Genomic DNA, 21,780 nt, shown 5'->3' with positions numbered 1-21,780 from the left:
GGAGGGGGTGTATAAGAGAGTAAGAGAGTAAGGGTAGATGTTAAATAATACAAAACTTATATTACATAATATAGACTTTAAGCTGAATAATGAGAAGATTAGACAAAATTGAGAAAGTCAACAAGACATACGAGACATGGATTCGAGATTTCTGCAGAGACAAGGAATTTCTGAAGTGCAAATTTAGAATAAGGAGGATTAATAGGACAGGAAATGAGAAAGGATGTGATGGCACATGTAAAGAGCAATGATGGTATATTAAGTTCATGGTATGTTCCTCTCACACCATAAAAAAGGAGAAATACAAACAGGGAAATTCAGACAGGAAGTATTATAAAATCAGTAACTTCCCACCCTTTTTAAAAAAGTCTGTATTAAAGGAAAAGGCCACAGAATTAAGCTGATATCCTTTCTCAGGATTTACAATGCTGATGATAAATGGCTCCAAGGTTTAACAATGAAAATTCTGTTCACAGTAAAGTTAGAACTTTAAAGAATGTTACATGTTGTATGGGGAAAAAAAACACTTAAAGAATGCATGAGAATTTTTCTATTAGTCCCCTTCTCCTAATTTCACTGTTTCCACCATGTTTTTTGTTCTCCATATGTACTGTTTAATTTATACACACTGATTTTAAGTATGGATATACTGGGGCAGATTTCATCCAAAAGGCCAGAAGCCAGGAGGTAGAAGCTACTTACAATAAGAGAAATATGGGATTCTGAGTAGGATGGAAATTAGGGTATACTTTATTGAAGTAAAAACTGAAAGGAAACACAAGTAGTCCATTTATCGTAATTAAATTTGAATAAAAAAATACAAAACTTCCAGGCACAAGGTGGATTTGAATGTTGTATCTTCTAATATTTCTTTATCTCTTTTCTTTCTTTAGTCCTTGCTGTGTCTTTTCATTTAACTGAACCTCTTCTATGTTTTAGAAAGTTGGGAAAAGATCTCCAAAGAAGTAGGAAAGTTTTTAGAGTAATATAGGCCCAATTTGGTAAAAAAATCAAATAAAATCCTCTAAAGGTCCTCTCTGTCTGTCTGTCTCTCTCTTTGTCTCTCTGTCTCTATTTCTTTTTTAGACATACATACATACGCACGCACACACACACACGCACGCACACACACACACATGCGCACACACACACACACTAGCATTTTCTTATAAAAAAGAACATACAAAGCCATGACTTTCCTGGACAACACGTCTTCATTGTCCATGGCTTCCTTTCATGGGGGAAAAATGTTTCACAATCCAGTCATACGAAAATACTATCCTGTCCTAATTATCTTGATCGTGATATGAAAACAAAACAGAAAATTTGTAAAAGATTGAGTGTTCAATGCACTGATCATTGCCTTAAAAAAAAATTTATAGTCATTTTGTATGGACATTTTTGGTAAAAATAAGAAGATTAATTAAAAATTCAAATGGAGAGTTCATTGCCAATTCACTAACACCCAAGGGGCAGGGCATCTGCTCTTATACTTCTGCCACTTTCTGCACTCTGACCACATCCATAGCTTAAAATCTTACCTTTTATCCCAAATTTGTCAAACTCCTGGATTTTTCCTGTCTTACTGGAGTCCTGGAATTTTAGATCTGCATAAGTGACTTCTTCAGACATTGATGGCTATGCAAAGAAAGCCCGACAAACTGCAAAAAAAAAAAAAAGAAAGAAAAGAAGAGGGTGAACTAAAAGAGTTGGATGATAAACAGGAGTTGTGTTTTCAACTTCTGTTTATAAACCAAAGCTTAAACTTATAACCTTAAACTTCTGGTTTTAATGCACAGTACCAATCACCCACACTCCCGGAAACGAGCTGCCATACATGGCCTCAGAGAAGAACAGAGAGCATCTTTCTTCTTCTTATCCCTTCCTTTTCTCATTTCTCTATATCTACTGACCACAGAAAGTAGTTTCTAAATTTGTGTTTGGATATTGTTAGTGTTGTGCGAAGGGGCACAAATCACCAGTGCCACATGGTGCAGATATAACATAGAGTTTCTTGGAAAAAAGTCTTAAGGAGAGAAATAACAGAAAGCTCACAGCCCTCAAGCACTCACTAGTCTACAGCCATGGCCTGTATGTGTCGTGGCAAAGGTCCTGATAGAGGGATTTGCATCAGCCAGGAGATCACACATGCACAGAGAGAGGGAGAGCGTAAGCCCCACCCCGTCACCCTGTTACACAGGTACAGGATAGACTAAAAGGACCGAGGGAACGCCTAGTTTCTCTAGTAACAAGAAATATACTAAGCGATCTGGAATAGGGGCTGTGCTAGGGCGTGTGCATACTGACAGCTACGGTCAGTATACCAAAGCCCCAGAAACAGCTTTGCAGGTCAGGAGGTTAGCAGACATTTGGTCCTGGCCAAAACGTCCATAAGACATTTGGTCCATGCCAAAAGGTCCTTGAACTTTGGTCCTATCCATTATGTCCATGAGCATATTTGGTCCACGCCAAATGGTTTTGGACAGGACCAAATATGACCAAGTATCAAGGACCTTTTGGTGCGGATCAAATGTCTTATGGACCGAATGTGTTATGGACATTTTGGATAGGACCAAATGTCCTGTAAGGGGGAATTCTGCCAGCTGCTGAGTATATCTATTCTAATTGTGCATTCCGGAAATGAAAAATAACCACCAAAAGGGTTTGGGGACACAATGGGCCCACTGTGAGATGGACCTAAGCTAAAACTCCATTGGTCACCTGACCTCCATAAGCTCTTACTCTGCCTGGTGGGCCACAGTGATATTTTGGGTCTCCTGGAATTAGTATAGGTTCAGAGCATTTCCTTAAAGGTCTGACTCTTTTCTTTTCTGAAATGCACAGCGACCCTAGTAGACTAGCCGATTTAGGACCTGCCAGTCTAGAAGCCCTGGTTTCCGGAGTGGGAACAATTTCCTCAGGCAGCACAGAGAGAATCTCGTTCACGTGTAAGCTATGGCTGCTACTCTGCACTTCTTATGCCAGGAGCCCAGCAGGAAAGAAAATGAGTCACAATCCTGACGGGGCTAATTAAACCTGATTATCAGGAGAATGAAGGGCTGCTGCATAAGAGGGAAAGTGAAGCACGTGTTTGGCCCCAAGCTGACCCACTAGGATATCTCTTGATAGTCCCCTGTGAAATTTTGACAGCTAATAGGTAAGAAATGGTATTTTGTAGCCAGGGGCTTAGAGCCCTTAGTGATGAGTACCTTGATCACCCTACCAGGTAAAACATCTAGTCTAGGTGAGGGTGTTGTCAAGGGTGCGTGGAACTGGAATGGTGGTGGAGTAGGAAGGTGATGGATATTAGCTACAACTTCAAGACAAACTGTAATGACGGGGAGTGTGGTTTGTCCCACTAATCTTTTGTGAGTTTCACCAGGAAAAGAGACTGAATAGAACACTGGAGGGGCTGGGCAGGGAACATTTATATACTAACCAAGCAGATCAAACAGTGCGAGAGTAGATTGCAGCAGATGCTTTGGTTTGCTGGCCAGATACTCCTGTCAGGACTGATGTACTCACTTCCCAAGCTACTGGGAATGTTAGCAACTGAATTCTCTCTGCTGAGTCTTTTTCTGGGAATTGCTCTCTGCCAAAGGGAGTCACCCCTCTCAGGGACAGCCTGCATCAAATGAGTAGACAAGGTGACAAGTTGGGGGTAATAAAGGTCCAGCCTTCTGGCCTCAAGATGTGCAACTTTGAAGGATCAGCCTAGCTCCAGAGTTCCCCATAGGATTAGCTGAGGCCTCAGTGGCAACTGAGTTGTATGGATGAACTTTTCTCTTTATCCAATGTTGCTTCCCTCACCCTCTAAGCTGTTACTCACAAGGGCATTTACCATTAAAGCTTCTACACAGAAATCCCAGAGTTTTAGAGTCTATTTCCTAAGGAGTCTTATATATTAAAAAAAACTAAAGTGATTATTTTCTTGATCCACTTTATATTTTTTAAGGGAATAAAAACATTTTGTCACATTATGACTCTGGTTGCTTCCTTTTTACTTAACTTTTATTGTACTCACTCTTACTTATTCATTATCCATCCATTCAATGAATGAGCATGCTCTAATTGCAGAAACTATTATGCCTAAGATTATACAATAAATAGTTTACTTGTGGGTTTTCGTGTGGCATGTAAGGAGGTTGGAAATTATCACTCCCATCCACATAACAAGTAAAAAACCTAAAAGGAAACAACCCTTCTTAGATGCATCAGAGAACTGAGGTCACAGGGCAAACCACTGTGTCATAAATCGAAGAGACAGACAAGTAGAAACGGAGAATCACAGCTCCCTAGAGCAGAGGCCTAGGAGTAGAAAAATCCACAAGAGCTGGTACCAGAGCAGGAAAACCTAAACTTTAATTGACAAACTTATGAGAAGGAGATTAAGGGAAGGTTCTGCAAAGATAATGACAGCCCACCCAAACAACATCGATGAATAGAGTAAGTTCTGTCAATCAAAGAGTTTCAAAAACACAGTTTCTGCATGGGATATATTCTTCAACAAATACAGTACCATTAAAAATATTCCCTCTCCCTTCTGAATTCTTTGTCAGGCAGTTTGGATATCTCCACTTCTTTAGAGTTGGTTACTGATGCTTTATTTTGTTCCTTTGGTGGTGTCATTTTTTCCTGATTCCTTGATCCTTGTAGCCTTGAGTTGGTGTCTGCACATACGATGAATTAGTCTTCTCTTCCACACTTTGTAGACTGGCTCTGGCAAGGAAAGCCGTTTACCATTTAGCCCTGCCAGAGATTCTGGGAGGTCCTGGTGCCAGAATCCACAGACATGCAGGCCTGGAACCTGGGTCCAGGGGCAGTTTGGCCTAGTGCCTGGATCAATAGGCACCGGCCGAATTATTGGGTAGACTTGGAGCCTGGTTCTATGGAGGTGGGTCTGGAGCCTGAGTCTATTGGGGTGGTTCTGGAGGATGGGTCAACAGGGGCTGGCCAGGTGCCGGGGTCTGCAGGGACTAATTTGGTGCTAGGGTGGATCTAGAGCCTGAGTCTGTGGCAACAAGCCTAGAGCCCGGGTCCATGGGTTCTGGATTGGAACGGGGCTGGCCCAGCACCAGAGTTCACTGAGGCAGGCCGGGTACCAGCGTTCATGACAAAGACAGATGTTCATTGCACTCTCTTTACCAGGTGGTGCTGCATTTCATGGGCTTGGGGAGGCATGATGCAAGTAAAGTGAAACTGTCCTTCTTACTCTCATCAGTGTGTCCCTTCTTATTTCTGTGTTCCACCTGTTGCTGTAATCTCTCACCTGGATTCCACTGCTCTTGTGAAGGTGTTTCATATGTGAATGGTTGTCAAATCAGTGTTTCTGTGAGGGATGAGGACCCTCCTATTCCATCTTACTGATGACTCTTCCTCAATTAATCTCTTAAGGAAAGATTTTTCCTAAAATAGTTTAAGTTCACAGGTCTTGTACTTTAGACACCTGTCATAGATTGACCAGTACTGGCATGAAGCTGGAACTCAATATTGCTTCCTATATTGTTTCTCTTTCTGTCGTTACTTATCTCAAATAACAATAGGTCTCCGTTATGCTTCGCGTCTACTAAGTGCCAAATGGCCTTAAAATGAAATACTCATGAGTTCTGAGAACATTTTTTTTAATATGATTGTATAATGAAATTAGCAATTGAATCATAAGCTGTTATCACGATATTCTATAAAACATTCACTGGTGTTCTCTGGTGAGGGATACATTTTCCCAATATTCTGTTTCTTTCTTAGTGGAAAAAGGCCCAGTTTCAGCTGTTGAAGATTGATCGTATGTTCCAAATGCTAACCCTTTCCTTTGGCTGGATCAGAAGAGAATAAGAAAGATAAATGAAGATATTTTGGTAGTTTTTTGGATACTTTAGTCTTTTCACATGTCTGACGGTTTGTTTTGATAGAGAAGTTCATACTGAATTACACAGTGTATCATCATACTTTTGGAACTTTAAACTTCTTAGAGAGGAGCTTCAAGACGGCAGAGGAGTAAGATGCGGAGATCACCTTCCTCCCCACAAATACATCAGAAATACATCTACACGTGGAACAGCTCCTACAGAACACTTACTGAACGCTGGCAGAAGACCTCAGACCTCCCAAAAGGCAAGAAACTCCCCACGTACCTGGGTAGGGCAAAAGAAAAGAGAAAAAACAGAGACAAAAGAATAGGGACGGGACCTGCACCAGTGGGAGGGAGCCGTGAAGGAGGAAAGATTTCCACACACTAGGAAGCCCCTTCGCGGGCAGAGACTGCGGGTGGCGGAGGGGGGAAGCTTCGGAGCCACGGAGGAGAGCGCAGCCACAGGGGTGCGGAGGGCAAAGCGGAGAGGTTCCCGCACGGAGGCTCGGCGCCGAGCAGCACTCACCAGCCCGAGAGGCTTGTCTGCTTAGCCGCCGGGGCGGGCGGGGCTGGGAGCTGAGGCTCGGCTTCGGTCGGATCGCAGGGAGAGGACTGGGGCTGGCGGCGTGAACACAGGCTGAAGGGGCTAGTGCGCCACGGCTAGCCGGGAGGGAGTCCCGGAAAAAGTCTGCAGCTGCGGAAGAGGCAAGAGACTTTTTCTTCCCTCTTTGTTTCCTGGTGCGCGAGGAGAGGGGATTAAGACCGCCTCTTAAAGGAGCCCCACAGACAGGCGCGAGCCGCGGCTAACAGCGCGGACCCCAGAGACGGGCAGGAGACGCTGGGGCTGCTGCTGCCGCCACCAAGAAGCCTGTGTGCGAGCACAGGTCACTCTCCACACCGCCCCTCCCGGGAGCCTGTGCAGCCCGCCACGGCCAGCGTCCCGTGATCCAGGGACAACTTCCCCGGGAGAACGCACGGCGCGCCTCAGGCTGCTGCAACGTCATGATGCCTCGGCCGCCGCAGGCTCGCCCCGCCTCCTCCGTACCCCTCCCTCCCCCGGCCTGAGTGAGCCAGAGCCCCCGAAGCAGCGGCTCCTTTAACCCCATCCTGTCTGGGCGGGAACAGACGCCCTCAGGCGACCTACACGCAGAGGCGGGTCCAAATCCAAAGCTGAACCCCAGGAGCTGTGCGAACAGGGAAGAGAAGGGGAAATCTCTCCCAGCAGCCTCAGAAGCAGCGGATTAAAGCTCCACAAACAACTTGCTGTGCCTGCATCTGTGGAATACCTGAATACACAACGAATCATCCCAAATTCAGGAGTGGACTTAGGGAGCAACGATATATATATTTTACCCTTTTTCTCTTTTTGTGACTGTGTATGTGTATGCTTCTGTGTGTGATTTTGTCTGTATAGCTTTGCTTTTACCATTTGTCCTAGGGTTCTGTCTGTCCTTTTTTTTTTTCTGTAGTATAGTTTTTAGCACTTGTTATCATTGGTCGATTTGTTTTTTGGTTTTGTTGCTCTCTTCTTTATTTTTTTTATTACTTTAAAAAAATTTTTTTAATAATTATTTTTTATTTTAATAACTTTATTTTATTTTACTTTATTTTATTTTATCTTCTTCTTTCTTTCTTCCTTTTTCTTCCTTTTATTCTGAGCCATGTGGATGACAGGCTCTTGGTGCTCCAGCCAGGCATCAGGGCTATGCCTCTGAGGTGGGAGACCCAAGTTCAGTACATTGGTCCACAAGAGACCTCCCAGCTCCACGTCATATCAAACGGCGAAAATCTCCCAGAGATCTCCATCTCAACGCCAAGACCCAGCTCCACTCAACGACCAGCAAGCTACAGTGCTGGACACCCTATGCCAAACAACTAGCAAGACAGGAACACAACCCCACCCACTAGCAGAGAGGCTGCCTAAAATCATAATAAGGCCACAGACACCCCAAAACACACCACCAGACATGGACCTGCCCACCAGAAAGACAAGATCCAGCCTCATCCACTAGAACACAGGCACTAGTCCCCTCCACCAGGAAGCCTACACAACCCACTGAACCAAGTGCATATGTAACAACAAAGCAAGAAAACTCTTTTATTTGAGAGAGAGAGAGGAAAGTCAGTGAAATGAGTCTGAGATTGAATAAGAGGACCATAGAACAGCTATTCCTGTAGGTTCCCAATGAGTTCAATACTGAATAACAAGAACATCCGATCAGAAGGCATCAGACGATGAGGTGGAGACTGTCTGTGAAGCAGATTTACTCACCTGTTGCCTGATGGTTTAAGTACACAGTCACTATTTAATCTGTTTTGGGCTCGAATAGTGTAGCTCTTTCCTTCCTCACATCAGCTTATTCACAAGTCCGTTACTTCCTGGTGAATTTGAAGGAAGCATATTAATCCAAATCTTCAATCTTCACTAATGCAGCTGTCTTCTCACAAATCCAAGAAATTTCAGCACTGCAGCGGGAAATATAAATATTCCCTCTTTGAAAATAAGCACAGCCTTTGGATCCATTGACCTGGGCATATTCGTTAGTACTAAATCTGAAAAATAATTTTAAATTAACTACAAATGTCATATTTGAAACTGATCACAATTCAGTGTTCTCAGGTCCCCTGACAACAAAATATCATACGTCTGAATGCGGAGAGACTTCTACGGCCACCACCCATCAAAATCCCTAAAGCTGGCATATCTGAGTTTTTTTAATTTCAAATTAATCATGATCTCAGATAGAATTATTTAAGAAGGAAACTTAACTTTGGGGTTGAGAATATTTATTCTCTCCATTAACGTGGTAGAAACTACCCAATGCAGATTATATTAAAAGTACTAGAATTTCTTTACTCTGGAACTTTCTGAAGAAAAACAGAAAAATAAAATCACATTCTGTGTAAAAATGTATTACATCTTACTATGCACAAATATAATTTTGTATATGTTTATACATATGGAGGAGGTGAAAAGAGAGTAAGAGATTAAGAGAGAAAAATGAATGACTTCATAGATGTGTTTCTGCTATCGGCTCCTAGTTCCTCTGCTAAAGAATGGATGATAGGGCTTCCCTGATGGCGTAGTGGTTGAGAATCTGCCTGCCAATGCAGGGGACACGGGTTCGAGCCCTGGTCTGGGAAGATCCCACATGCCACGGAGCAACTGGGCCCGTGAGCCACAACTACTGAGCCTGCGCATCTGGAGCCTGTGCTCCGCAACGAGAGGCCACGATAGTGAGAGGCCCACGCACCGCGATGAAGAGTGGCCCCGCTTGCCACAACTAGAGAAAGCCCTTGCACAGAAACGAAGACCCAACGCAGCCATAAATAAATAAATAAAATAATAATTTAAAAAAAAAAGAATGGATGATAATTCTTAAGTAATGTCATCAGAAAATTATGCTCATTATGTCTAAATCTTCTGTGTTCCCCAGACTGCTTTTATTCAAATGATTCAAATGTTCTGCGTTACACTGCAATACTCTTTTCTTGCTTCAGGGCTGGGCTTACTACTAGATCTTACTCATAGTGTAGGCACTTTTATTTAATCTCTCTACAACAATTTTTTTTATCTATAAAATGGGAATATAACAATGTTTTTATCATAGGGATAATATTTTAAAATACTTTAAACTAGTAAGTATTACTTGTGTCAGTTAAATAAAGAAATAAATTTATTTATTTATTTATTTTAAATAATTGACTTCTTTATTTTATTCTATTTTTTGGCTGCGCAACATGTGGGATCTTAGTTCCCCGACCAGGGATTGAACCCCTGCCCCCTGCAGTGGAAGTGTGGAGTCCTAACCACTAGACTGCCAGGGAAGTTCCAAGAAATAAATTTAAACTAATAGATAGAGTTCAGTGTCCTGCCATGAATTTATCTCATGCATGAAACGAGTTACTCCTCCTTTCCATCTCTATTAGTGAAGCTCTCTTTTCTTTGTAGGTTGTACTCTTTTTTTAATCTAGATTTACAATTCTTACAATTAACATTTATTTTCTTCGTATTTCATTTCTTCGTATCCTTAGCTTTTTTATTTCCCCAATAGTTAGAGACTTACAAGGATGGAGAGGGGCTAGAACCATCCTCCCATAGCCAACTTCTGCCAGATGGGTCCCATGATAATCCCAAACAGAAGAAAGGAAACTTGGGTAATGGCTGTGACTTCAGAAAATCCTGAAAGAGAAAACAGGAAAAATGTTCCGTGAGAGCCACATTCCAGTTTGTAGGAGCAAGAGAGATGGGAACATTCATCAAATTCGTGTATTAATTCTTATTCAAGATGTACTGAATCCCTACCATGTGAGTCAGAAATTCCATTTATTTCCTTTCCAGTATATGGATAATTTATATAACCAGGGAAGGAGATTCAACCAGACCTTTTCCTCCAGGCTATCTATCTTCACCAGCGTGGAGTTCTTATCCTTGAAGCTTTTTCTACTGTTAGGCCAGGTTTTCTCCTCATTTGTCACAAAATAATAGCAGCTGTTTTGGTACCATTGCCAGGTCTTAGGACAAGGATTACATTTGTGGTCTGAAAAAGAAATTACACCCAATAGCACAAACTACACAACTTTGGAGCGGCTAGGGACTGGAAAGTAAATCATGTAATTTGACAATAGAGCCTCAGAGCCAGCACCCTGAAAACATACTGCTTTAGGAGCCTCTGAAAATGAAGTCACCCCCGATAATGCATTGGGACAATGGTGATTGAAATACTCTTTTCAGGGCTCAGTCTTCTGGCTTCAGAATTACCAGCTATACTTTTAACTTCTTATAACAACAGGATCACCTAAAAACAGTTCACAAAATGAGGGGCTGAAGTATCCCGATTGGTATCATTCCAAGGTGATTCCCAAATTCACCTCTGTGTTTTCAAAAAAAGGATTTTGTATCTTCCCTTGTCTTCTGTAAATTTAGTGCAGCATCATTAGAAGTCATTGGTAACACACTCTCATATTCCGAGGTGGTGCACGTAATCAGCTTTAGCCAGAGCAACAGATTTGATCTGACTGGTCAGCAGGTCCTGATTACCTGAAGTGTGAATGATTAGCTCTTGGCAGAGTTTGATGGCCATTTGTCTCTGCCTCTTCAATAGACTGGAGATCTGTGACTTGAGAAATTCCTTCTCCATGGGAAAGTTCCTGTAGTTGCTCAGCTGCTGGGATAAGTTATCCTGCTGTTGGTGGATGATTTTCTGAAGTTGACTCAGTTTCTCTGAATCTGAGTTAATTTCATTAGATGTCTGCAAAACTCCAAGAAAGAACAGGGGACAAACTCATATATCCTTCCATTCTTATTATAGCCATAGATAATTCTCTTAACACAGAAATATTGTTTAATATTTATTAGTAATTCCTAATAATCCAGGTATCATGGAAGAAACACACCTGATGCCTTTCTATTCCAAATTGTGTAGAGCTTATCCTTATAATTTTACTTATATTTTTAATTATGATTGTACTTGTATTAAAATAATAAATTAATAGTTATATATGTCTGAAAGTTCATCTAAGGTAGTACCAGTCATTTTGTCATTCATAGTGGTGGATTTTTTTTTTTTCTTTTTGGAGTTGATTAATGTAATTGTTGTTTTAATAGGAACAGAATCCTTTGGGGCCATGGGTATCTCAAAGTATGGTCTGCATATTATCTGCATCAGAATCACCTAGGATATTTGTTGTTTGTTTTTTTTTTAAAAAAAGCAGATTTTAATGCCACACTAGACCATTTTTGGTCCTGAATTCATAAAATCTGAATTTTTAATAAGCACTTCAACTGATTCACCAGCACAATAAACTTAATAACCATTGCACTAAAAGTACTATAGGGAAAAAAAAATGTTCACCCTTGTATGGTGAACCAATGAATATATATTGTTGCATTTCATTCATTCATTTAAATATACATATTGTAGATCAACTGCTAATCCTCATAACGATTGGCTCCTGAATATCTGTTACTGCTGCTAGAACATCATATTTCTTTCCACAAAAGCAAGCTACATCATTAGCCTCTATTTATAGGTCTAAATAAGTATAACTAAATTCCAATTATCCTTGAGATGAAAAGAAATGAAAGTAGCAAAGGAGGTGTTATTATTCAGCAAATAAACTTCCTTGGTACCAGTTCCCTGAAAGTGAATGCTGTGTCAACTCACCTACTCTGTACCTCATATACTTAACAGCATCCTTCAAAATGTGTGTTCTCAGGACATTTTTCCACCAACTTTCTATTTACTGAGTAAGATATTATCAGGCAAGTCTTCCTCCTTGTTTGTATCTTTTTTTTTTCCTTCATAGCAGTCAAGCTGTAGCTGCTGTTTAGAAGTTTTTTCTACCCTAGAAAGGTCTTGGGTGAGAAGATTAAGCCAGTCTTGAACTATGTCTTAGAGGTAAATGAAATGTCATGCCCTTCTTTGAATCCACTTCCCTCAACTCCCTGTTTCTCAGCATTGGAATAATAAGTGGATGTGTGTCTAGGCAGACAAGAGCCTCCTTATTCCAATCAATAACTTGAAAAATAAAAGTTGTCTTCATAGTCCAGTCAAGTTTATCAAACAAAAACCATGTATTTTGGGCAAAATCCTCATAAGAATGAAGTATGTCCCTTGCAGGTTTATCTTGGAGACATGGAGAATGAGAGGGATAGGAGGTGCAGAAGATATTAGAGGATTCGGAATGCTAGCACCTATCATATAATCTAACCTGAATTTATATAGTTTACAGCTATGTTTCCTAACCACCTTTCTTGGGTTTGATGCAAGCACACTTACACATAATCCCCAAGGTCACCAGCCCAATCAGCAGCATCAGACAAAGAGTGAGCAGACCCAGGGCAGCCTGACGCCATATGGGGGATGGAGCTGGATACCCTGAAAAAAGCCAGCAGAGGGATTAGCAAACAGAACTGCCTTGTGATTGTCACACTTTGAGTTGATTATTTCTCCTACTTAGCAAGCTTCCAGATATTAAAATTTCTCTCTTGCTTCTTCAATTCCCCTATTTAGAAAATACCTAAAATGATGCACCATAAGGGCCCCACCATAGTTCTCCTCCATATTTTTTCTTCACCATCCTCTGTTCCTTTAAGAGTCTCCTAATTTTTAGGTTTTTGCTTTACATCACCACACACCTTTCTTCTTCAGGATTACTGAATCCATGTATGAGATGTTGTGGTAACTTGTTCTCTGGTTGATCCTGACAATGGGAGAGACCCCAAGTTTTTGAGATTGCAAACCTCCATAAGGCAGATGTTTTGTGAATTCTGTTTTCATCTATTATATATTCTAGTTTTCACCTAGTAGATAATGAATTAATACTGAATGAAAGAATGAATGAATAGGCAATCTAACCTGCCAACACTAGAACAGACCAGAAAGCCAGATGATAACTCTTCAATATTTAGCATCTTACATATATATATATATGTGTGTGTGTGTGTGTGTGTGTGTATACATGGTATGTGTACATATATATATGATTTTTATACTTGCCTCACCTTCCTATTCCCTAATTCTGGATCTAGTGGCATCTAGCTCAGTGTCTCAGATAGATTAATACAATCTCCCTGCCAATGCACCACATCCACAACTGCCTTTTTCTCAAGGATTAGATTTTTAAAAACAAAACAAAACAAAGATGTATAACCACCTTTATCAGACACACGCAAAGTCTATTCCCATCCTCTTTTTGGATATCATCCCCCCAAACCACATACACACACACATACACACATATACACACGTGCTTAAAATAAAAATAAATCTAAAGAGCCGGAGAACGTTTTAGACGATTCAGGACAACAAACTGTCCTAAACTGTCAACAGATTCTTGAAGGTAAGGGATGTTGTCTGATACATTAAATTGGATTCCTGACCATAGAGACAGTTATTTCTCCCAGTTTGATACAAGGGACTGAGTGGAAGAAAAGAACTGAGTCTCAACTCTACCACATAAGAGTTGCATGAACTTGGTTAAATTATTTAATGACTTTCAGCTCAGTTTTCTCATTAATACACTGGAGAAAGTACTATTATTCCATTTCCTTCATAGTTATGTTTTGATAAAGACATGGTATAATGTATATAAAATACTATACAGATATTAATATTGATTCAACATGACTAATTATACTGGGAATTTCAACCTACCTTTAAAAAGTTTCTAAATACTTATAAGACAGAAACCAGCTCTTACCTCTTTCTGACTCATCCTCCAATTTTTCTCTTCAGTTATTTATACCTTCAGAAAGAAAAATTCCCTCCACCTTCTCTCTTTTAGAAGGCTCCAAACTGGCTTCTAAGAGGATATGCCCCTTGGCATCTCTCACAAGGTATAAATATCAAGGACTACAGTTATAAAAAGAAATCTCTTAGCCCCCAAACTCAGTCTCTGGCATATTTAGTCAAAATGATTCACTATAACACAAGAGCTTCATGACACATAGCGATATCACACGATCTTAAAAGGTCCTGGAAGCCACATATTTCCTCCTCAGTGAGGGAAGCCCCACTCTACTAAAAAATTCCCCAACTTTGTCTCCATTTTGGAGATTCCACAGTACACCTGTTTTTAGCATCAGTATCAAAGCCAGCACCTCAAGGCATCTAACACCTGTCCATCCTCCGAGATTACATCTTGCTTTCTCTGAACTCCGACCTCTTTTCCTTAGGTTATTTCTATCCCAATTATTTCTTGCTGCAACAGAATCCTGAAATGTGAGTGTCGCGTAGGTCACTTCTTCAGACATTGTAGAAGAAAGCTCTACTCTAAGGGTAATTAATGTTTCAATATCTTCAGACCAGGAACAGGATGTTCTTTTCAAGGCTGGGAGTTCTTATATCCACACCCAACCGACCCGAGACACATCCCACGTTCCCTCTGTAAAGACAGAATGAAGATCAGTTTTTCTGCAGAGAAAGTAAACTATTGCCCTTAGAAATCAGAATACTATAGATCTCAACTGTTTGCTCCTTCGGCATTGTTTCTTTTTTTTTGTTTGTTTGTTTCTTGCTGTGAAGCAAAGAAGGGGTACTTGCAAGCAGAGCAGGGATGATGGTTTCGTGGGGAAATTCCCATAATCCTCAGCACAGGGGCTGCTCTGAGTGTTTTACTAAAGGCTCGGGTTGTCCTCTTCACATGTGTCAAAGGTCAGCTAATCCTGTATGGAGGCTTTAGATCTGGTTTACACTCAGCCATATCAGATATCAAGGAGATACACATACTAAAACAGCAAGAGCCCTGTAGTTATGCATACTGAGACAGGAACAGCTGTATAGTTAAAAACCACCCACACCTGGTTGCAGATTTAAAAAACCAAATGTGTGTGAGAGACAGACAGATGGTGTTGGCAATGTGCTCGGAGAAGAAATTAATAGCTATTAAAACTGGGCATGAGTGGGAGTTTCCTTCTTACATGGCTACGTTCCTAACAGAATAATGCTCCTTTAGGTAACAAGTAATAACTCAGGACAAGATTTTTAAAACGACCTCCTGCTGTTTTAGAAGAGTGAAAAAAGCAGGCAGATTCTGGAGAGAATGAGGCTGGCACATGGGAAGGTGCTTTTGTTTCTGTTTTTAATTTGTTTGCTTGCTTGGCTTTTAGCCCGAGGGAAGCCCACAGTCACGGTTGTGGCGCAGCTGAAATTCCTATAGAAAACTTACCGTCTTCCAGGTCCCAAAAATCAGAAGATAGAGTGTGGGGTAACCACAGGCACAGATAGTGCTAGATACTCATATTGAACACTGGATATGGGGAAATCTCCAGAGTGTCTTTATGCCTGAAGTCTCTTTCAGCTACAATTTATTTACATTTCATTAAAAAATAACCTGATGAACTAACCAACCTCTATCTCCTCTTAGGCCTAAAAATGCCCTGAAAAGATGTTTCCAAAAAAACTGAAGTAAACTCACTGCACAAGGATTTACCCGGTGATACTGTAGGTTTCAACAACATCACATGAGCATTAAAGAGGTGACAGTTTATATAGAAAGTGTTTTGGCTGTTTATTGGAAGAACATGAGAAAAGACAGCACACTGCACATGTGGCTGGTCGTTTAGTCACAACAAGCATCGGATTTACAGAGCTCTTAAAGGACTGCATCTACTGCTAATCCACCATACTTTTCATAAAACATACTAATTTATTCAAGAAAATAAATTGTTGTTAAGAACCTGTGTTAGGCAGAATAATAGCCCCCCAAAGATATCTGTGTCCTAATCCCCAGAACCTATGAATACGGTAGTTTACATGGCAAAAGGAACACTGCAAATATGACTAAGATTACAGATTTTGAGATGAGGAAATTATCCTGCATTATCTGGGTGGGCACATTTTAATCATAGGAAAGTGGAGAACCATTCCTAGCTGTGGTCAGAGAGAGATGTGACAACAAAGAAGGGTCAGAGAGATACAGTGTTGCTGGGTGAAGGTAGAGAAAGGGGGCCAGAAGGCAATGAATATAAACAAGCTAAAGGATGAAAAGTTGAGGAAATGGATTCCACCACAGAGCATTCAGAAAGGAGCACAGCTCAGCCTTAACTTTACCCCAGTGAGATCCGGGTCAGACTTCTAACCTACAGAGCTGTGAGATGATAAATTTTTGTTGTTTAAGCTGCTATTTTTGTGTGATTTTGGTAAAGCAGCAAATACAGAACTCAAAAAATATTTGTGGGCAATACATGAGGAAGGAAACTGAGGAATCATTTCTAAAGGTCTCCTTTGGGGTGAGGAGGAGAAGATTAGGTAACTGTACTCAGGAAGAGAATGTGGGTTGGGTTTTTTGTTTTCAGATGGCTGGGGGAGTGATCCAGAACCTCCCAAGGTTCACCTCTGTGTGAAGATTATTTTAGTCACAGGTCTCCAGAAAGAATTGCAGCTGCTTTAGGGGTGTGAACGATTATCCAGTGGGCTGCAGAAATGCAATGTAGCAATAATAATTCTTCAGAATTATTTCTGTATTTATATTTTCTGTATAAATACAGAAATGTACATATATTTCTTGTTTTTTTTTTTTTCAAACTGATGGAGAGCTCAGTACAAAAAAAGAAAAAGAAAAAAGTGTGTGGAAGCTCTGGGTCATAATCAACTAAACCCCACCACCAAAAATGTGAAAATGAATAATAAATCTATGCTTATGTTTCTATTCTAGGTAAATTAGGTAAAGGCACAGACCATTGATATAAGCAAAAGTTAAATCAAATAGGTGATTACAAAAATTAGAACTTGGGAATTCCCTGGCAGTTCAGTGGTTAGGAGTTGGCGCTTTCACTGCCATGGGCCCGGGTTTGATCCCTGGTTGGGGAATTAAAATCCTGCAAGCCACGTGGCCAAAAAATAAATAAATACATAAATAATAAAAAAATAAATAAAAATTAGCTGCCCATTAAAAAAAAAGAGAACTCAAGGGTGTTTTTCTTTGTTTTGGTCTTTCACTTAATTTTGCAAAGACTGTGTTTTCATTTTCATTTCCCTAATTCTTTCATATGCCTTAAAGTTCCCTTAAAAAGTATTTAGTTTCTTACTATCTTATATGAAATAATGCTTCGGTTAAACCATGATGAGGAATCTCATCTGGTTCCTAATTATTTCTATAGCAAAGAAGATTGATCATACTTCCTACACACTTTCTACTATTACATGATCCTAAAATGCTATATTATCTGTTATTAGTTGATTTTAGAAATTACTGTCTACACTTTCCCCCTTAAAAATATCCAGCTCCTCTGTAGCACATTATATCAGATTATACTATCAAATAACACAACACGTTGCAAGCATCTACAAATTCCAGGGCATTTCTCATTTCTTTACCATTTTTTCAAATGTCTTAAATCTCCTTGTTCACCTCTATTACTGTCATGATTATCAGTAATTTCAGTATTCTTACAGGTGAAAATTCCAATACCCTGTGCTCCCAGGTCCTGGATTTACCTCCAGTCACCTTTGACCACACCACAAATCGACCACTCATTATGGTGATCATTCATTAAAGCTATGCTTTCCATTATTGTCATTACTAGCCACATGTGACTATTTAAACTTCAATGAATTAAAATTAAAAATTCATTTCCTCAGTCATACTAGTCATACTTCAAGTGCTCAATATCCACAGGTGGGGCTCTTGGCTGTGGACCTGGACAGCACAATGTATAACATTTCCATTATCACAGAAAATACTATTGGACAGTGCTGCAGTAGATCCAGACAATTTCATTACCAATGTGAGCACCCCCTCTATTACCTCAGTTGTAGATTTCTACTCTCTAAATTCCAAGTCTTTTCTTTCCAGATCATTCCCTAGAGTGAGTCTATGGCCTACGGTACTCTGATGCCCCCTGGGGTATCAAATTCAGTGACCATGCCACCTTTTCATTGTCCTAAATCCTTCATGTCTCATTTCCTGTTTTACCTGGCTTAGACCGTTTATCAGGGTCAATTATAATGATCACTTCCTTACGTACAGCTACAAGTTCAATGCTTGTCCCTTCCTTCATTGTAGCTATCCGAAAAATGCATCCCGGTGACTCCAACTCTACCTACTCCGTACTTGTGTACGAGCAGCTAAATGTGACCGCATTCTCTGGTCTTATTTTACATTTTTGAATGATAACTTGCCAGCAGTCTTACTAATCAGTCTATTCTGTGAATCTGCTAGAAGATTACTCCCAATTTCTCTTTCTTTTTCAATTCTCAAATTTCTGTTCTCCTTTTTCAAACTCAATTAAAAACCTGGCCTCTTATCTTGAGAAAATCAAAATATCAGAAGAGCATTTCCTCTGCCCCATGAGCAAATATACAAAAAATATTTTACATCTGTATATGTAAAGCAATATCATTTTCAACCGTTTTCTGTGGTTAAATTCTACACACTCTCATCTATTGTCAATCTCCATCTACAAATTGAAATCCATTCCATCTGCTTAGTCAAATATTTTTAACTTGTAAATATCTCTCTCTCTCTGGAATCATCATTTTTTTAAATCTCTAGTGGTTTACTCACCTTAACTTGTAAACATGATATAATATTTCCATTAAAAATAAGCCAAAAAATGTTTGCTTACACCCCTGCCACACACACACACGCACACACACTATCACCCCATTTCTCTAATTCTCTTAACAACAAAAGGGTTCAAAAGCTGTCTATGCCTGCTGGATCTTCCTGTTTTCCCGAACCCACTTTAATCAGGCTTTTCCCCTCACTATTTCTAGTAAGATGCTAGTAAGTCACTGTTAACCTCTACATCAACACATCTAATGGCTATTTCTCAGGATTCATTTTACTCAACCTATAAACAGCATTTGACATAACTGATTATTCCCTTTAATTTAAAATTCTTCTCCAAAATACTTTGCTCTCCAGGACACCATTATCTTGTTTTTCTTTTACTTCATTACCTAATCTTCCATCAGATTTGCTGATTCCTCCTTAGCTGACTTCAAAATACTTTTGAGCCCCAGAGTTCAGTCCTTGACCCTCTATCTTCTGTGTATTCTCATCGCTGGATGAGCTCTTCCAGATTCAGGGCTTCAAGTAACAGCCATACATAGATGACCTCCAAATGTATATCTTCATGCCAGAGTTTGATCGCCAGGTTCAGGTATCTGAATGGAGACTTGGCATATTCACTTAATATGTGAGAGAATTTTCAGACTTAACACATTAAAAAAATGAACAACCGTTTTCCAATCATTTCACTCTACATTTCTCCATTTCAGTAAATGAGAACTTCACGCTTACAGTTCCTCAGCCAAAAACTTAAAATCACCTTTGACTTCCCTTGCTGCCCTCACATGAATTAAATCCATCAGAAAATACTGTTCATTGAAGAAAATAAGGGAACACAGGCTTTAAATAGAGAAGTATTGTTCACCTGGGATACATGAAAAGAAATAATGAGTTTACACCATGGGAAGTTGTATTCTCACTTTGTTCTTCAATGATCATTCCATTCCCACGTATTATGCTTATGTCAGAGAACACTTTCAAAGAAGGACCTATATTGGATAGTACCCAGAGAATGAGCAGAATAGGAATGAATTCAAAATTATTTACAAAAAGGAATGGAGAAAATTGAAAATTAAACCTGGAGGTACCAAAAGACCTAAAGAAAAGATAAAAGCAGAAACAACAACAACAAATGACCACAAGGAGGAGCCAGAGGATGAATATAGGAAAGAATTTAGTTTTGAAATGTATCAACAGACTCATCCAATCAGGGTAATAAAATATCCTGTTTAAAATAAAGGACTATGAAGACAGACCGATTGATTCAAATCCTGGATCAACATTTACTTGTCCAGTGACTTTTGGCAAGTCACTTAACCTCTGTGCTTTATTTTTCTTTCTAGTAAAACTGGCATAAGTATAACACCTACCACAAAGGCAATTAATACAAGCATATAAAAGCAATAATAAATGGTATCGTTGTTATTATATCAGAATTAAGCATAAATTATTTTGGATGCTCTTAAAAGTGGAAGATTTTGCACAGCAAAGAAAACCATTGACAAAATGAAAAGACAGCCTACTGAATGGGAGAAAATATTTGCAAAATATGGATGATGATAAGGGTTAATGTACAAACTATATAAAGAGCTCACACAATTCAATATCGAAAAAACAAACAATCTGATTTAAAAATTGGCAGAAGACCTGAATAAACATTTTTCCAAAGAAGATACACAGATGGCCAACAGGCACATGAAAAGATGCTCAACATCACTAGGCATCAGAGAAAGGCAAATCAAAACCACAATGAGATATCACCTCACATCTGTCAGAATGGCTCTCATCGAAGAGACCACAAATAACAAATGTTGGCAAGGATGTGCAGAAAAGGGAACCCTCCTACACTGTTGGTGGGAATGTAAATTGGTGTGGTCACTACGGAAAACAGTACAAATGTTCCTCAAAAAACTAAAAATAGAACTACCATATGATCCAACAATTCCACTCTTGGGTATATATCTGAAGAAAACAAAAACACTAATTTGAAAAGATACAGAACCCCAATGTTCATAGCAGCACTACTTACAATACCCAAGATATAGAAGCAATCTAAGTGTCCATCAACAGACGAATGGATAAAGAAGATGTGGTACATATATTCAGTAGAATATTACTCAACCATAAAAAAAAGAATGAAATTCTGCCATTTGCAACAATGTGGATGGACCTGGAGAGTATTATGTTTAGTGAAATAAATCAGACAAAGACAAATATCATATGATATCACTTGTATGTGGAATCTAGAAGTTAAAATGAATGTGTATAACAAAACAGAAACACACTCACAGATATAGAGAAGAAATTAGTGGTCACCAGTGGGTGGGGGAGGGGCAAGATAGGGGGATATTGGATTAAGAGATACAAACTGCTATGTATAAAATTAGTAAGCAACAAGGATATGTTGTACAGCACAGGAAAATATAGCCATTATTTTGTAATAACTTTCAATGGAGTGTAATCTATAAAAACATTGAATCACTATTTTGTACACTTGAAAAATAATATAATATTGTAAATCAACTATACTTCCATTTTAAAAAATGGAAGAAAACTGTGCAATTCTCCACCCCCTTCTAGTAAAGGTTAAACAAACCAGTTCAAATGAGCACAACCAGGGTTGCTCCAAGCCCCACAAATAAAGCTCTATTATATGACTTTCTTCATAGCATTTATGATGATCTGAAATCGTCTTGCTCTTTTCTTTCTTTTCTTCTTTGCTATCTGTGTTCACCACTCTCCACTAGAACATAAGCTCAATAAGAGTACAACTCTTGTCTGTTTCGTTCACCACTTGATCCCCAGAAAATAGGATAGTGCTTGGGACATACACAGTGATCAATAGATATATGTTCAAATAATTGATTGGTTAATTGTCCCTGAAATGTAAGTTTTACAGTGATTTTAATAGG

The 21,780-nt window shown here is 39.5% G+C and overlaps 2 protein-coding genes across 5 annotated transcripts in view; both read right to left on the bottom strand.

Moving 5' to 3' along the window:
• LOC103012302 (C-type lectin domain family 12 member A) overlaps window positions 1-21,780 on the bottom strand; it is a 234,448-nt gene that overhangs the window by 11,375 nt on the left and 201,293 nt on the right. Inside the window, exons 1-2 of one of the 3 annotated variants that reach the window (XM_007196092.3) lie at window positions 6,375-6,835; window positions 1,542-1,661 (exon numbers count right to left, since the gene is read on the bottom strand). In XM_007196092.3, the coding sequence (XP_007196154.1) occupies window positions 1,542-1,632 (91 nt within the window). In that variant the 5' untranslated portion in view covers window positions 1,633-1,661; window positions 6,375-6,835. Of the gene's footprint in view, window positions 1-1,541; window positions 1,662-6,076; window positions 6,115-6,374; window positions 6,836-21,780 lie in introns of those variants that run through there. The other 2 variants (XM_007196094.2, XM_057557167.1) reach the window with 2 other exon arrangements.
• LOC103012013 (C-type lectin domain family 12 member B) lies at window positions 8,251-14,606 on the bottom strand. Of its 2 annotated transcripts, none has more exons than XM_007196091.3 (6): window positions 14,516-14,606; window positions 12,631-12,729; window positions 10,890-11,108; window positions 10,235-10,389; window positions 9,916-10,031; window positions 8,251-8,401 (listed from the first exon to the last, which is right to left on the bottom strand). In XM_007196091.3, exons 1-6 carry the CDS (start codon window positions 14,604-14,606, stop codon window positions 8,251-8,253), a joined length of 831 nt encoding a protein of 276 aa, XP_007196153.2. The 2 variants fall into 2 exon arrangements, with proteins under 2 accessions (XP_007196153.2, XP_057413152.1); XM_057557169.1 differs by having other exon boundaries at window positions 8,251-8,314.

The sequence above is a fragment of the Balaenoptera acutorostrata genome, chromosome 11 (genome assembly GCF_949987535.1).
Source record: "Balaenoptera acutorostrata chromosome 11, mBalAcu1.1, whole genome shotgun sequence".
Classification (NCBI taxonomy): Eukaryota; Metazoa; Chordata; class Mammalia; order Artiodactyla; family Balaenopteridae; genus Balaenoptera; species Balaenoptera acutorostrata.
The sequence above is the reverse complement of the archived record's forward strand: the minus strand, read 5'-3'. Positions and strand labels throughout refer to the sequence as shown.